This window comes from Erigeron canadensis, unplaced genomic scaffold, assembly GCF_010389155.1.
Source record: "Erigeron canadensis isolate Cc75 unplaced genomic scaffold, C_canadensis_v1 Conyza_canadensis_unscaffolded:163, whole genome shotgun sequence".
NCBI lineage: Eukaryota > Viridiplantae > Streptophyta > Magnoliopsida > Asterales > Asteraceae > Erigeron > Erigeron canadensis.
In genome coordinates this window covers 84,757-98,922 of record NW_025215563.1, presented here as the reverse complement: position 1 = coordinate 98,922, position 14,166 = coordinate 84,757, and the positions used below count along the sequence as shown (strand labels likewise).

The 14,166-nt window shown below is 35.5% G+C and overlaps 1 protein-coding gene and 1 long non-coding RNA gene across 2 annotated transcripts; both read left to right on the top strand.

Annotated features, from left to right (window-relative positions):
• The first annotated feature begins 680 nt into the window (after nucleotides 1–680).
• Nucleotides 681–9,028, top strand: LOC122584245 (PH, RCC1 and FYVE domains-containing protein 1-like). The gene is made up of 9 exons (XM_043756458.1): nucleotides 681–1,046; nucleotides 1,756–1,842; nucleotides 2,620–2,709; nucleotides 2,841–2,927; nucleotides 3,353–3,472; nucleotides 3,592–5,682; nucleotides 6,118–6,264; nucleotides 7,063–7,556; nucleotides 8,521–9,028. The coding sequence occupies exons 1-9, from the start codon at nucleotides 1,002–1,004 to the stop codon at nucleotides 8,681–8,683; spliced, it is 3,324 nt and encodes a 1,107-aa protein (XP_043612393.1). The 5' UTR covers nucleotides 681–1,001; the 3' UTR covers nucleotides 8,684–9,028.
• A 1,221-nt stretch (nucleotides 9,029–10,249) lies between these two features.
• LOC122584243 lies at nucleotides 10,250–13,357 on the top strand. Its single transcript, XR_006321491.1, has 3 exons — nucleotides 10,250–10,321; nucleotides 10,519–10,752; nucleotides 13,260–13,357. It is a non-coding gene; the product is annotated as an uncharacterized LOC122584243 (long non-coding RNA).
• The last annotated feature ends 809 nt before the right edge of the window (nucleotides 13,358–14,166 follow it).

Genomic DNA, 14,166 nt, shown 5'->3' with positions numbered 1-14,166 from the left:
AGTAGAGATGACCAGTGATAGTGGATTATAAATGTAAAGTAATGACATTATTGTAGTTATTTTAAGGGTTAAGAGATGCAATGTATATAAGTTTATTAAGTGTATTATAGGTGTCCTTGAGCTTTAACTCAATGGTTGAAAGGTCATCCCCTTGCATGAGGTCTTGTGTTCAAGTTTTGGGGAGAACATAAGAATTAAGTCCTTTTATGAGGGCTTGATCTGAGTATACCGAGGTTCAAGTCTAAAGAAACACAGTTTACCCTTATTAATCGTCATGCTTTCGGGAGGATTAGTAGGGGGTTTTCCCCCATTGGGTATTTAAAATAAACATTTCTACTTCGAGAGAGTTATCTAACGCGGACCCGGTTAAGATAACGTATGCTAGACATACCGCTGTCGAATCGCAACACGAAGTTTTCAGCAAAATTTACCTATAGAAAAAAGTGTATTACTAGTATATTCGATAAAAGCATTAAATTTAATGAATAAAATAAAAGGTTAATTTCAATATATAAAGGTTGATAAAAAAAAGTAAATAGGAAATAAGCTATTAAAATTGAAAAAAGAAAAAATAAAACAAGCAGCGAAAATAGAAGTTGTCTCCCTCAAAATATATAAATATAAATAATAAATACATAATAGAAACTTAACAGAAAAAAACAACTATTGTTACTACTTTTTGTCCATCTTTGACTCTCCTTCCTTCTTCTTCCACCTAAACAAACAGGACTCCACCACCACCATTTCTTCTTCATTCCCAATTCTCACTTTTTATTCTTTTCTCTAAATTAAATAAATATTTCCATCAATTTTTGTAACAATTTTGAAACAAGTATATTTAAAAGCTGTAATTGTAGTGCAAGTAAATACAAACGTTGGATGATATATAATAATAAGAAAGAGTATTGTTATGTGAGCTTAAGTTATAATTATAATGAACGCCGGAGGAGATAACTGCGGCGGCGTCTGGTGGCCGTGCTGTCGTGTGTTTTTCTCATGGAATGGCAGATCTTCTTCCTGTTAGCTACGATCCTCACATTCACCAGGTACATATATCTATCTATCCATCCATCCATATCTTTGTATAATTGTTTTTTCTTTCTATATATATATATATATATAAGATATATGTTTAGTCAATACTTATTGTTTGTGTTTTAAAGTGGAAAGAAATATTGCCTAATTGGAATTGACCCATGGAGTATACGGAAACCATTAAGTGGATTAATGTTGAAGTTCTTGGAAATGAAGCTGTTTATATATATATATATATATAGATATTATTTAGTGAGGGGAAAAAGGCGTAATCTTTGACATTATACCAATCACAAATAACACATTAAAAAATAGCTTATAAGCAAGTGACTATCATATCTTGCTTTACTAGTTTAGCCTGTTAGGAAATAGAGAAATGGGCCTTTCGAAAAGTATCCTTGCCTTTGCTTCCAGGCTCTTGGCATTGGCACATTTCCCTGTTTGATGCATGCATCGTGCCTTTTTCATGGTGAGCCCCTTTAATTACTATCCTACATCTGATAGGAGCTATGCAAAAGCATGAACATCGTGCTAGTTTTGAAGCATATACCAAACAGTTGTTTTATGCGTGGTACACTGGACCTATATGAATCATGTGGGAAGTTTGTCACTTTCATTTCCGTAATTGGAGAATCCATTAGTTGTTGTAGATTGATCCATGTTTTTTTTTTTCTTCTTAGCAATTTCATCAATGTTATTTGTTCCCCTTACCTTATGCAGGCATTAATAGTTCTGAAGAAGGGTGCTCAGTTACTCAAATACGGTCGCAAGGGGAAGCCCAAGTTTTGTCCATTTAGACTTTCCCATGTGAGCTTTCAGTTTATTCTCTTCATCTCAATATGTGGCCTTCTTTTGGTATAAACATGAAACAACCAATGGGTTACCTAAAGAGCAACATATATTTCAACCCACCACCGTTGTGAAACACCAACTAAAGTTCCCACTTCTAGTATACGAATAAATAAATTTTGACATGAAATTTTGCCATGTCATTTGAAACCTGAGTTAGGGCTTCTATTATTGATACATGGTAAAAGTTAAAATCATCTACTAGAAGATCAGTTGTATTAGGAAGTATCCCAAAAGTATTCACAAGATTTCAATAAGTATATAAAACCAGAGACTGCTGACACAAGCAGTTGAGAATAGAAAGGCACTTGCTTTTAGAAATGTAAATTGGATATTGTGGTCAACTGTTAACCACTATTATTAATCATTTCAGTGTGTTTGTAAGTGATTAGTTAGATAAAGTCTTGGTATCATCGATATTATGCAAGAATTATTTGTATAATGGATGGCATATATCTGTTCTTGTTTATTATAAATCGTTAAATTGTTTAATTTCTAATAATATGACTCTACGTTCCATTTTAGGTGACAAGTAATAAATGCTCTTATTTTGTATAGCTCCTAGCCTTTAACTCATTGGTACATAGGTCTTCTTTAAGTGATTGGAAGTGCTTAGGCATTTAAATTTTCTGTTTCTACAAATGCAAGTAATTAGGCTCGGGATCTGAGATTTCAGGATGTTCTTTTTCTTGTTTCCATTTGATAACTGCTAATGCTTTAAATTTGATCCCTTAGGATGAATCGTCTATAATTTGGATCTCTAGCAGTGGTGAAAGGAGCTTGAAATTAGCATCTGTCACTAGAATTATTCCTGGACAAAGAACTGTGAGAATTTCACATCTTCTAAGATGCACTTATGGATCATGATGCCTTTTCATTTATTCCATATCACCGCTGTCTTGTTTATGAGCAATGGTATCTTTCAACTAATGCTTCTTTTAATCATTTGCTACCAGGCTGTCTTTCAACGTTTTCTGCGTCCCGATAAGGACTATCTTTCATTTTCTCTCATATACAACAATGGCAAACGATCTCTTGATTTGGTAAGCGGTAAACTTGATATTCTTGTAACATGCTAATAGATATGGCAAAAGGGGGTAATTTTTGATACGGGTTAAGTCAGGTCGGATTGAGTTGACTTGAAAACGTGTTCTCCAAAAAGCTGAATTATATATACTAGTCTTTAGTTTGCTGCAAGCGATGGCTTATGCGCGTATCCTACAGTTTGCCAGTGGTAGGAGGTTTTTTTTGGTAATGTGGATATAAAGTATGATGTTGTGATTGGTAGTGTTAAATCTAAAATGCGGAAGGGGTAAATGCTTTAGCTTTTAGGAAAGATAGCACTTTGGTAGATTTAATACATAATCCGCATCAACCCCTGCAAACGCAAGTTGAAATTGCCGCCTCTTTCTATGGATAAATTATGTCTCCCTTCCTCCCTTTTCTGAACTGTTTTTGTTATCTACAGATTTGCAAGGACAAAGTTGAGGCTGACGTCTGGATAGCAGGCCTCAAAGCACTGATTTCATCTTTCCAAGGAGGGCGTTCCAAAATTGATGGGTGGAGTGATGGTGGCCTTTATCTTGATGTATGCTTATCCACCAAAAAACTTGTTACAATTATTACATTACCTGTAACTTTGAAGCTTGTTCATGTTTATTTTGTTTTCGTATTTAAGTTCTTTCATGTTTGGTCAATTGTCACCAGGATAACAAAGATTTAGCATCTAACAGCGCAAGCGATAGTTCTATTAGTGCTCCTCGTGATTTTAGTTCCCCAGATATTTCTGTCAGATCAAACACAACCACTTCTCCCAACAGTCACCCTCCAGGGACTTCCACCAATTTTGAGAGGTTGCATGCAGTTTTGGACCAAGCAAGTATGCAGCTAAAGGGTTCGAATTCCGATGCATTTAGGGTTAGTGTTTCTAGTGCACCTAGTACTTCTAGTCATGGGTCGGGTCCTGATGACTGTGATGCTTTAGGGGATGTGTATATATGGGGTGAGGTAATATGCGAAAACGTTGTCAAATTGGGCCCAGACAGAAATGTGAATCATTCAAGTACTAGAGCTGATGTGCTTGTGCCTCGTCCCTTAGAATCCAATGTGGTTTTGGATGTTAACCACATAGCATGTGGTGTAAGGCATGCTGCCTTAGTAACTAGGCAAGGTGAGCTCTTCACATGGGGCGAGGAATCAGGAGGCCGGCTCGGCCATGGTGTTGGGAAAGACGTGACTCAGCCTCGTCTAGTTGAATCCTTGGCGATTTCCAATGTCGATTTTGTTGCGTGTGGTGAGTTTCACACTTGTGCGGTTACATCATCTGGCGAGATGTATACATGGGGTGATGGCACACATAATGTTGGGCTTCTTGGTCATGGGACAGATGTTAGTCACTGGATACCTAAAAGAATTTCTGGTTTTCTTGAAGGACTTCACGTTTCTTCAGTATCTTGCGGCCCATGGCATACTGCTTTAATAACGTCAACTGGTCAGCTCTTTACTTTCGGTGACGGGACTTTTGGTGTCTTGGGCCATGGGGATAGGGAAAATGTTTTCTATCCAAAAGAGGTAGAGTCTCTTTCGGGTTTGAGGACGGTTGCGGTTGCATGTGGAGTATGGCACATGGCTGCTGTAGTCGATGTTATTGTCACACAGTTGAGTTCAACTGTTTCTTCTGGAAAACTCTTCACATGGGGTGACGGTGACAAAAACCGTCTCGGCCATGGTGACAAAGAGCCTCGACTTAAACCCACATGTGTGCCCGCACTCATTGATTACAATTTTAGCAAAGTTGCATGTGGGCATAGCTTGACTGTCGCTTTGACCACATCTGGACATGTTTATACAATGGGTAGTACAGTTTATGGTCAACTTGGAAATCCTCAATGTGACGGAAAAGTACCTTGTTTAATAGAGGGTAAAATGGTCAATTCGTTGGTTGAAGAAATTGCATGTGGTGCATATCATGTGGCAGTGTTGACATCAACAAACGAGGTATATACATGGGGAAAAGGAGCTAACGGGAGGTTAGGTCATGGAGATGTTGAAGATCGGAAAACACCAACGTTTGTTGAACCTCTAAAAGATCGACATGTTAAGTATATATGTTGTGGTTCAAACTACACGGCTGCAATATGTGTTCATAAATGGGTCTCGGGTGCTGAGCAATCTCAGTGCTCATCTTGTAGGCAAGCTTTCGGGTTCACTAGAAAGAGACACAATTGTTATAACTGTGGACTTGTGCATTGCCATTCCTGCAGTTCAAAGAAAGCACCTCGAGCTGCCCTGGCCCCTAATCCTGGAAAACCGTACCGCGTATGTGATTCGTGTTTTACAAAGTTGAGTAAGATGGCTGAAACCGGGATCAATAGCAGACGGAATGTAAAACCCCGTTTATCGGGTGAGAACAAGGATAGGCTAGATAAAAGTGAGCTAAAGTTAGCGAAGTCAGGGACCTCCAATCAAGATTTAATAAAACTTTTAGATAGCAAAGCCTCTAAACAAGGGAAGAAAGGCGATGCTTTTCTTGGTCGATCATCTCAAACCCCATCATTATTACAGCTTAAAGATGTGTTGTATACCGTCGGTGATTTTCGCCGAACGACTCCTAAGCCGGTTAATATACAGTCTGGTGTTAGCTCCAGGTCTGTGTCACCATTCTCAAGAAAATCAAGCCCTCCACGTTCAGCAACACCTGTTCCTACAACATCAGGGCTTTCTTTTTCCAAAGGGGTTGATAGTTTGAAGAAAACAAACGAGCTTTTGAATCAAGAAGTCCTTAAATTGCGTGGGCAGGTATGTGTAGAGGTGGCATAATGGGTCTGTAATTTTTGGGTTGGTTGAGAAAGATTAGGTTCGGTCCTGAACACCTTTTCCGCAAGTATTTTGTTAATAGTGTTTCAAGTTTGGTTGCAAAATTTATATTCTATCGATAACAAAATATAGTTTATAAATATGCTTTTGCCCTTGCATTCCAAAAAAAAGAAGTCTTGTGTACCTTTGGACCCGTTGGACCTGTTCGACTCATATGACTATGTATTATTTAGCTATTTGTTGGTTTTACCTGTTTGAATTGTTAGAGTAAAAAATAGTCAAATCAACCTATTCGCACATTGATGAGTAAATGGATTGAAATAGCCGCCTCTATCGGAAACTCTTAAGAAAAGCGCTATGCTTTATGTTTATTTGAGTATGATCTAAAACTGTCATTTAACATTAAACTTTGCATAGGTTGACATCCTAAAACAACAATGTGATATTCAAGAATCGGAGCTTTATAAATCAAGAAAAAAAGCTCAGGAAGCTGTGGTATTGGCTGCTGAAGAATCGGCTAAATGTAAAGCTGCAAAAGATGCGATAAAGTCTTTGACGGCTCAGGTATTTTTTTTGTAAAAGTATATTTACCAATTAATTAGATGGTGATATACACAGAGCACATTGTTAACAGATCAAGATGGGTAACGTGTGAGCACAGGTCCTGTTGGGTTTACCTGTACCTGTAGCACTTTTTTGTCAATTTTAAAAAATAATGATAATCTATTATTAATACATCACAAGACATATATAATAAAAATAATAATCAAGCTCCTTTAAAATGAATGAATAGAAGTTTGAGTACATTTTTGGCAACCTTTGACTACCTGTTTATTTTATAGTTAATATTTACATATGACTTATTTGGCCCTAAGTTGTGACCCTTGTTTTTTGCTGCAATAGGCTGATATTATCACCTTTAGGTGTACGAAAGCAAGTGATTAGTTTGAGTACATTTTTGGCAACCTTTGACCATTTGACCTGTTTATTTTATAGCTAATATATTACATATAGTTATTTGGCCCATTATTAATAACTTCAACCCTTGTTTTTTGCTGCAATTGCTGATATTACCACTGTTAGGTGTACGAAAGCGAGTGATTTGTCCTTCACGATTGAATGGCTAAATTAATTTACTTATTTTAAACGAAAGAGAGTTGACGGGGCGGAATGTTACCCAAAGTAAAACATTAAATTTTTTAAATGATTCTATTCAAAACAATATGCTGTGTCATATTTTTGGTAATCATGTTTGAGACGCCAAATTTCTACAATAAAATCAATTCATTGCTCAAGTAGTGTTTTGGGCGAGCCCAATCTGACCAGAATCTGCTACTTTAATCGGTGCTCTATAAATTGCAGCTCAAGGATATGGCAGAGAGATTGCCCCCCGGGTCCTCTGAGTCTAAAAGCATTGTGTCAGCATTTGGCTTGGAGCAAAACGATCTTATTCATTATGCGGATGTAAATGGAGATGATAAGTCTTTATCAAATGGATCATTGGGTCTAGCTGAAGGACTTGCAAGAACCGCTAAAACTGAGGATCATATGCCGTATAGTAATCGTAACCCAGAATCCAGGACCTCTAACAGGAACGTTGAGTATCCTAGTGGAGTAGGGGTGAAGGTGAAAATCAATGACTATGCACCAGCGGCTGTTGAAAGCAATGATTCTACTCCTCAAGATGAGAAGAATGGTTTTAAACCCAGGACCCCTGCCTCTGTCGCTGCTACTACAACGGCTCTGTCTGCAAGTATTACTAATCAAGAATGGATTGAACAATATGAGCCCGGCGTGTACATAACCCTTTTGGCTCTGCATGATGGAACTAGAGATCTCAAAAGAGTGCGCTTCAGGTATACTTCATTTAGTTTGTTTCTGATACACTGAAATAGTTAGCGTGTACACTCTAAGATAGTTGGCATTGCACGAGATAACACATTTAGTCAGTGACTGAGGCAGCCTTATATTGTCTGGGGCCAGAATTTGGTTCCATTCGCTGAAGGATTCTAGCTTCTAGCACCTCAAGACTTCATTTACTTGAACCCTTCGGCTCCTATTTTTTGTCGGTCAATCTTTGTTTTTATTGAACCGAAATGGTCCAGTAGGAGTGACTGACTTGTACCTGATGAGTAGAGAAGTGGCCGGGTTGTGCAAGTAGGTAATTTCTTAGTATGGTAAAAATGTGCCAACTAAACTCACACATTCTCTTTTCTCTTATAGTATTCCCATGAAATTTTTAAATAATTAATGCTAAATATGACAATTTAGATTATGAAAGAAAATAATCATGGAAAGGTTTTCTATGCATTATCAATAAACCTTGGTTTTGTTTTTACCTACTTAACCAATCAACTCGTTTCATTTGAGCTATTCTTATTTCTTTAAACTTTCCCAGTTTGAACCATCAGAGACAATGTAGACATCATTGACTCATATGTGTCTTGCAATTGAATATCATCATTGTATCGGGCTTGATTGTTTTGATAACATTTTGAGTGATCAGAGGAATTGGTTTTCAGGAGGTATTGAAGAAAATATCTTGCAGATTTGGATTTATTGGTTATGTTTGTTGTTATGGCTTGTTGCTTTAGGGGGTTAATCTGAAGCTCTGTAAACTTGTGGCTTTGCATCATTTTTGAGTTAACACACTTACATTTATAGAAAAAGTAACAAGGAGTTTGACCATTGGATGTTTGTGGAAGTGCCTACTCCTTTTCAAATAAATAAATCTCGAACCCTGAAAATATGCCAAAAAAGGAGAGAATAAATACTAGTTGTATTTGTATTGACTCTTTCTATTTGTGCTTGTATATGCAGCCGAAGAAGATTTGGGGAGCATCAAGCGGAGACATGGTGGTCAGAAAATCGTGAACAAGTTTATGAAAGATATAATGTGCGTGGATCAAGCAAGTCATCGGTCTCTTCAACAACTACTGCCCGGAGGTCCGCTGAATCCATAGCACCACCCGTCAAGTTTTGAATCATCACCTCAGCAACATCTAGCCATATAATTGTTAATCCCTAGCAAACGAAAGATAGTTATCCAACTTCTTCCCCTAACCAATTCTTTAGTTTCTATATATATTATTCTTGTAATTTATATGTAGTGGGGGTCCAGAATTGATTTTTATTAAATTAGGTACTTTTCCCTTACCCATTTATTAGGATCCAACTAGTTGTGTAAGGTAATGTGAACCGAAACGGCAGTATGGGTGTGTGAAATCTTGCCCAGGTCGACAGAATGGAAGAACCAGGACTAGACTAGAACCAACTATATTTGGTTCTTTTAAACAAATTTGAATAGTTAAATTTTTTCGTTTTGTCACTTCGTGTCTGCTCCTATTCAAACCCGGAAAAATGATGTCTTATATTTCCAAATGCTTGAGCCAACGTTTTAGGTTTGTATTTTAATATGAGAATACTAAATAAACGCTATTCCACGGTCTGGGTGTAGACCAAACCAGTTCTAAACTGAAACTTGTGTAGATTGATTTTGGTTAGAATATCTTTTTATTTGAGGATGTTTGGGATTGTGTTTTGAAATTATTACACAATTATCGTGTTGCCAAACTAATCAAGGGTAGGGATTTATTTTTGCCAAATTAATCAAAGGTAGGGATTTATTTTTGAGGGGACAATTCAATGGCCAAGATTTGTCCCCTAGTTTCTAAAGAAAATTCAAGTCTCAAATGAACAAAACTCTATATACAATAGTGTATTACCACATGTTAACGTACAGCTTAAAAAAATTATATAAGATCACTTTTAAGGAAAATTTTAAGGAAAATTATTTTAATCCAGCTTTTCTAAAACGCCACACCTAAATTTAACAAATACTCGTAATAAACATCCACTATTTGACCATCCATGAAAGTCAAGTTCTCTCCTTTCCAATACCTCCAAATCAAAATTTTCATTCACCATTCAACATATCTTAAAAACTTCATTATAATCAAACACATTATTTCTTTCCTTTGATTGCAACCAAAATCCCCTCATTATTTCTTTCCTTTGATTGCAACCAAAATCCCCTCTTAATCTTAAGCTTCATCACCATACATCATTGTTGGAAAGTTATTGGGGTCCAAACTTGAACCCCATATGCACCCCAACATAACTCCCAAATCTTCAAAACCGGATGAACAACCCCCACCCCCACCTCCACCTCCTCTTCCACCACGTCCATCCACACCGGTGACATCAGAACAACCAACAACACAATGGCAACAACCACCAATGGTTATGGCACCACCGCGACATGACCAATCCTATAATCCTCCTATGTTTCCGACTCAATCTCCACAATTTCCAATGGGAGTTCCTCCCCAATTCTACCCCTTGCCGCTTGGGACAACAACCCCGGCTACAACCCAAACCCCAATTCATGTGTATCCGGATCATGAACGCGATTGGTCCACGGGTCTTTTCCAATGTACCTCTAATATGAAAAATTGTATGTGATCACAAAATATTTCATAATATGCATATCATCAATGTGGATCATATAGATATCATCAACTGATTAACTTTACCCTTCATATTTCAGGTTTTACAACTACAATTTGCCCATGCATTACATTTGGGGAGATTGCTGAGATCTTGACAGAGGGACATACACGTAAGCCGGCCATTTCACATTTCTAATTACATGATTCAATCTTTTTTGTGTATTTTATGGATATTGAAGTACATCTTATTCATCAATAAACGTTTGCATAGTAATGTGATCATATGTGTGTTGATAACTTATGGTCCAAAGAATGTCAAATTGTCAATATATACTTTTATCTTTAATTGGGAAAATGGCCAATGCAGCTTGGTACGAACCAGCGACATTGTGCGCGTGCTTAGGAGCAGCGAGCTTTGTTTTCATTTTCTTGTTATGGCTAACATTCCCATACACTTGCCTATATCGAGTGAAAATGAGAAGAAAATACAAATTAAAGGGAAGCCTAATTGGGGACTGCGCAATCAATGCATTTTGCGGATGGTGTGCTTTATGTCAACAATATCGGGAGCTTGATCATCAAGGGTTCAACGTCTCTATAGGTCGGTACCTGCTGCATCCCCTTCTTTACATTAACATATGTTCGTTTGAGTATACAGATAAGAAAACATGATTTTTTGAACTGGATTTTGGGTTTTTCATATACTCTCTAACTATAGAAGAAACCTGGTTATTTCCCGAAAAAAAATCATGTTTCCAGCCAGGGAGCATTTGATAACAAAGCCACCTTTTGATGACTTAATTAATCGAGTACTCGCTAGGGAAGCCCAGCCCATTTGCATAAATAGGAGACCGATATCACTTAGCCCAGTTAGCCCATAATTAGTAAAGGTCTAAAAATAAGTCAATAACATACTACGTACCTTAAGCTTGGTTGAAGAATATTTTTATACAACCCTGATACACTAATTATCTAGTTTTAAGGTTTTATAAAGCATTAATTAACAAATGTAGGGTACTGAAAATACACTTTATCTTTAATGTAATTACAAATAATATAAACTATTAACTTTAAAAAACTCAAATATTATAAGTTATAGTAATACTATTTCAGTTTATTAATTTCTAAGAATACATTTTACTTATGTATTAAGTTACTAACATAAATAAATTTTTAATAATAAAACATTTATATTATAAGTTTTTCTATGTATAATTATTTCATTTCCGAATTCCTATCGTGTTTGTGTAGAAAAATATGTCGTTTATAAATAATGAGATCTGAAATATAAGTAATGACTTTATATTAATCATTCAGGCCCGTCCAATGGACGGACAGTCTCAAAATATATTAATCAAAGCTAAAAAATTAAAATTCAAATATATTAAATAGATATACCGAAATCAACTTGCAAATTTGATAGCTGAATAGTCACTCCATCGGTCAAAATACTCCAAAAATTATCCGCCCAAAGATGAAACATACGAAAATTAACTCCATATAAATATTGATTTTAGCTTACCCCTTTTTTACAACTTTAGTAAAATAGAAAATTTACAGTTTCTTATATTTAAAAGTGTAAATATATGAAAGTATAATTAAACATAAATTGGGTTAAAGTGTAAATTGGTGATGGAAAATCAAAAAGTGTAAATTAATTATTTTAAATTGGGTTAAAATGTAAATTGATGATGAGAAACCAAAAAGTGTAAATTAATTGTTTTAGATTGGGGTTAAAGTATAAATTGGTGATGGAAAACCAAAAAGTGTAAATTAATTTAGATTAATATTAAAAAAATTAGAGGATTAATAAGAAGGGAGGATTAGATTTAAGTAGGTGGATTAGGGGTGCCAAGTGTACCTCCAACCCCCTTTTTTAGTTATACTACAGATGAGATCTGAAATATAAGTAATGACTTCTTACTGTTATAAATCAAGATATATACGAAACATATATGAAACATGAGTTGTATTTGATTTCTTTGTAATTGCGAATATGATTTAGATACCAACGATTCAAAAGTCGGGAAAAAAAATGAAAGAATTCCCTAAAGTTATCCCAACTTGACTAGTCAAGGTGGGAAGATCTCGACCCTTGGATGAAAATCAAGGGTCGAGATTTAAAGATAAGTTTACAAATCAGTTGAGATAACTTTAGGGAATCCTCTCCTCAGAAAAAACCCCAAAGAGATCACCCAGAGAAAGAAAGAGAACACAGGTCATTCATTATGACTTGAATTATATAGCTACATAAAATAAAAACACCAATTTAGATATATAATAGTGACTTCTAAAAATTTTACATTTTAGCAATGAACTTTTAGTTAGTGCTGGAAATATCAACATTTGACACGTGTAATTGGTGACGTGGACATTTTTGATCACGTGACATTTTTTAATGACGTGTCATTCTCTATAACTACAGAAAATAGATTGCACATGTCGACTAATTCATGGACATAGCAGTGACCTTTAAAAGTTCTATTTTTAAGCAATGAACTTTCATTTATTGTTAGATGACTCCAACACCGACGGCAGGGGTGTTGTAGGTGGATGTGATTTATTCTTCGATTTCGTCAACTAACTTAGATACCACCGACGGTTTGTTCGAGTTCAAGTTAAGCTATGGACCTTCACTATCTGGATTCATGTCCTCCGCCGACAAACTCTTCTTAAACTGCTAGATTCGGCCTATGAAACTCTCGTTTCACCTTGAACATTCTCATGAGATCAACAGAATTCAATAAAATCAAGCTGAAAATAGTTTCAGAAGAAGACGAATAAATACTTTTCCGGAATCGTAATTGAAACTGAGCCATGCCATTTTTTCCGGGAAAAATGACTTAGCTGATAAAAATTACATAATAAATTAATAAAGAATGTCACGTCATTAAAAAAATGTCCATGTCACTAGTTACGCGTGTCAAATGAAACTATATCCGGCAATAAATAAAAGTTTATTGCTAAAAAGTAAAACTTTTAAAAGTCACTACTATTTTCTTAAATTGGTCGAAAGGTGTTTTCTATATTCTACACTCATCTCTATTATATACGGTTATATACTTCAATATTTATATTTATTTTATTCTATTTAATTTTGTGTACTAGGATGGCATGAAAATAAAAGGAGGGAAAGACAAGCAGTGGCAATATTTCGATTAATACCACCAGAGGAACAAGAAATGACAAGATGAAGATTGCTAGGGGATCATATGAGTATATGACACTTATTATAATATCCTTTAAGGGCGAAGCCCATACCGTACTCTTATATGTATAACTTACTAACTCGGGTTAAAAACTATTATTTTTTTAAACTTTTAAATTTTTTTTTTATGGATTGAGTTAGTTAAAAAAAGAATAAAAATGGTGAAAAAATGAAAAAAAAAAATCAAACAAACAAGTTAAAAAAAAATAAAAAATGGACTTTTTCTTTCTTCTCTTCTTACCTTCTCTCTGGATCTTTATCCTATATATATATATATATATACTAGATTAAACCTCGTGCGTTGCACGTTTAAGTCTAATCTATTCTTATATATCTATACTATTTTATAAAGCAATTTACCTCTCTCCTTTAAATAATTAAGATTTTCAAATGACCATATTATCCCTCTTCTGTATTCACTAATTTTAACACCTTCACCTATTTACCTATAATACCCTTAATGATAAAAATCATAACATAGATCCTACAACCCTTAAAAAACCATATTAATCGTTCTTCACCACGCCACCACCGCCGTTACTGCTGCACATCGCCGCCACATCTTCTTCGGTGTCACCATCATCACCGCATCGCGCGAATTAAAATTACTCTCATAACTTATAGACAACAAAAAATAGTTGTATAAGTCTAGGTGAATGGTTACAACATTATATGATAATAAGGTAAGCTGATATAAAGTCAAGTTCAAAAACATAGTTATGCTCATCATGAGTGTATCCATATTAATTGAGGTTTTTCATTACAATGTCAACCCGATATGATAATAAGCTAAGTCATTTCTCATAA